The sequence below is a fragment of the Penaeus japonicus genome, unplaced genomic scaffold, assembly GCF_977035675.1.
Source record: "Penaeus japonicus unplaced genomic scaffold, GWHDUDI00000001_assembly GWHDUDI00000040, whole genome shotgun sequence".
Taxonomy (NCBI): Eukaryota; Metazoa; Arthropoda; class Malacostraca; order Decapoda; family Penaeidae; genus Penaeus; species Penaeus japonicus.
In genome coordinates, this window is record NW_028234442.1 from 3,567,739 (window position 1) to 3,570,238 (window position 2,500).

Below are 2,500 nucleotides of genomic sequence, written 5' to 3' on the forward strand. Positions count from 1 at the left end.
GTTATTATTATTATTATTGTTATTATTACTATTTTTATTATTATTATTATTATTATCAATTTACTGTAATTTGGTTTTAATTTTTATTTGTTCAGTATTTTCCCATCTTTTTTGTAGCTTATTTATATATATTTTTTTTCTTTTACATTCCAGTTTATTTCAATGTTTGTATATATTTTTTTATTTTCATTGACATTTTATAGCTAATGTAATCAAAGTACGTGTAAAAAATAAATGCGATCCAAGTAATTTATATAGGAAAGATAACATAAATTTAAACCTTAAAATTTACTTCTAATCTCTCTCTCTCTCTTTTTTTTTTTCCTTTCTCCACAGAAAACCGTTGCAATAAGACAGAGGGCTATTCAGCCTGCATGGTTGGGGGATGTTACCCATCTTACAAGCGCTGTGATGGCATCCAGGACTGCTCTGACGGATTCGATGAAGTCGATTGTACGTAATGGTGGGGTTGGGGGGCGATAGGGGTCTTAGTTTTTGCTTAATCTCTCTCCCTTCCTCCCTCTGTCTCTTTCTCTTTCTGGGTTATATTGGCTGTTCTGAAAATAAATATTTTTGATTAGATCCATTAGTCTGTCTCTCCTTTTTTAGCATTAATTTTTTGCAATTTCAGGCGTGGATCCCCTAGAAGACAAGGAGGAAGATTTCCGCATTCACCGGTACCAAAAGTTCTCTGATTTCTTTGATGCTGAAGATGGAGATTGGCTTTGGCTTGACATTAATATCGGTAAGAAGACCTTTTTTTGTGTGTATACTTCTGTCTTTTGTTTATCACTCATTTATTATTGTGTTCTCTTCTGTCCTGTTCACTTGTTAATGAAAAAGATCATTAATCAGTTCGTCGCACAAGAAGGGATCTGCACTTATGGGATTGCGTGCGAAGAACAGAATTATATACATGATGATAATGCAAAGCATAAAAAAGATATATATGTTTTCAATTGGACTTTGAAATTAGATGGGTTGGTATTTTCTAAGTAGTGACAGTCAACATTGAGCTCTCACACTTTTACAGAATTCCCTTCAAGTAGGGTCAATGGGATTACTTGAACCTCAAAAAAAAAAAAAATAATGGATCTCCAGGTGCTCTGCTGCTCATTATTATTACTGCTATTTCCATTTTGATTTTCTCCTTGTTTATTATTATTGTTGCTGCTTAATCTTGCCTTCCTCTGTTTTCATTATACAACCTCTTCCCCCTTTTTCTTTTCTCTTCTTCTCCTCCTTCTTCTTCTTCTTCTTCTTCTTCTTCTTCTTCTTCTTCTCTTACAACTCTGCTCTTACTCCTCTTCATTCTCCTCTTTCAATTACTCCTCCTCCTCCTCTTCGTCTTGCAATTACTCCTACCTTCTCCTCCCTCAGTCTTCCTTCTCCTCTTACAGTTACTTCTCCTCCTTCCTTTTCCTCGTTCAATTACTCCTCCTCCTCCTCCTCCTGTTCCTCCTCCACCTTGCATCACCCTCATATCATACTTTTCTCTTTCTCCTCCAGGCCACAAGGGTCATGAGCAAAACCTCATAGAGATGCCCAAGGTGGACGACCCGTATGTGCTCAATGCCTTCAGCGTCAGCAAGGAGTTTGGCTTTGGATTGGCCCCTGCACCACAATGGGTAAGTCCTGCTTATTTTGTTTCTCTCTCTCCCTCTCTTTCTGTTTCTTTTTTGTGCATCTCATTTTGTTTTCTTTATAACTATTTTGGAAGTGGAATCTTTTGACTAATCTTACTGCAAAGGTCTCCCATTTTCTGTTGCAAGTCGACTGTGTCGAGTTCCATTTTCTGTTTTTATTTTTGTAGTGGGAATGGTAATGCATATAGCAATATATGGTATTCATTTGGGTAAAGGGTACTGTAGTATGTCTCTTTATTTAAAAGTATGAAAGTAACATTTGTATTTTTATCTAGTTAATTCTTGTATTCTTTCAAGCTTAGATAAAGTGATGAATGAATATTGATACAATCTCTACACAATTTCTTGAATTAGGGTTTCAGTATCACCTATTCATCAGAATCCTGTAATAATAATAAAGATGTATTATCTTTACATCCTTTACCTACCTTACGTTGTAAAATTATTGATTCTCATCTCAACATTTGTCACCATAAACTGTATTGTCCCTTCCAGTACTCCATCATTCCTCCCGTCTACGTCAGCGTGGAGATGCCCGACTCTTGCCGCAGAGGAGAACAGGCAAGTTGAATTTTAGTGGTTTATTCAGTGTTATTTTTAATGGTTTGAATTTATTTATGTAAATAACAGAACACATAGCCCACTCCCTTAGTAAAGAGCCTTTCTGTGCAGGTGGGCATGCGAGTGATGGTGTTCAACAACATCGAGACGGAGCTGTTGATCCTGGTGGTCCTCCATGGCTCGAGCGACCACCGCTTCATCGTGGTGGAGGAAACGGGCGTCGTCGACTTCTACCGCCCGCGCACCATGGAGGGCGACCACCAGCACCTCGTCTCGGTGAGGATGGTTTCGTG

At 37.7% G+C, this 2,500-nt stretch overlaps 1 protein-coding gene across 1 annotated transcript in view; it reads left to right on the plus strand.

Moving 5' to 3' along the window:
- The window catches only part of LOC122253884 (CD109 antigen), a 33,001-nt gene that overhangs the window by 18,884 nt on the left and 11,617 nt on the right, over window positions 1–2,500 (plus strand). Inside the window, exons 16-20 of the mRNA XM_043017288.2 lie at window positions 337–453; window positions 632–745; window positions 1,510–1,628; window positions 2,142–2,207; window positions 2,319–2,483. Coding sequence (XP_042873222.1) covers window positions 337–453; window positions 632–745; window positions 1,510–1,628; window positions 2,142–2,207; window positions 2,319–2,483 — 581 coding nt within the window. The remainder of the gene's footprint in view (window positions 1–336; window positions 454–631; window positions 746–1,509; window positions 1,629–2,141; window positions 2,208–2,318; window positions 2,484–2,500) is intronic.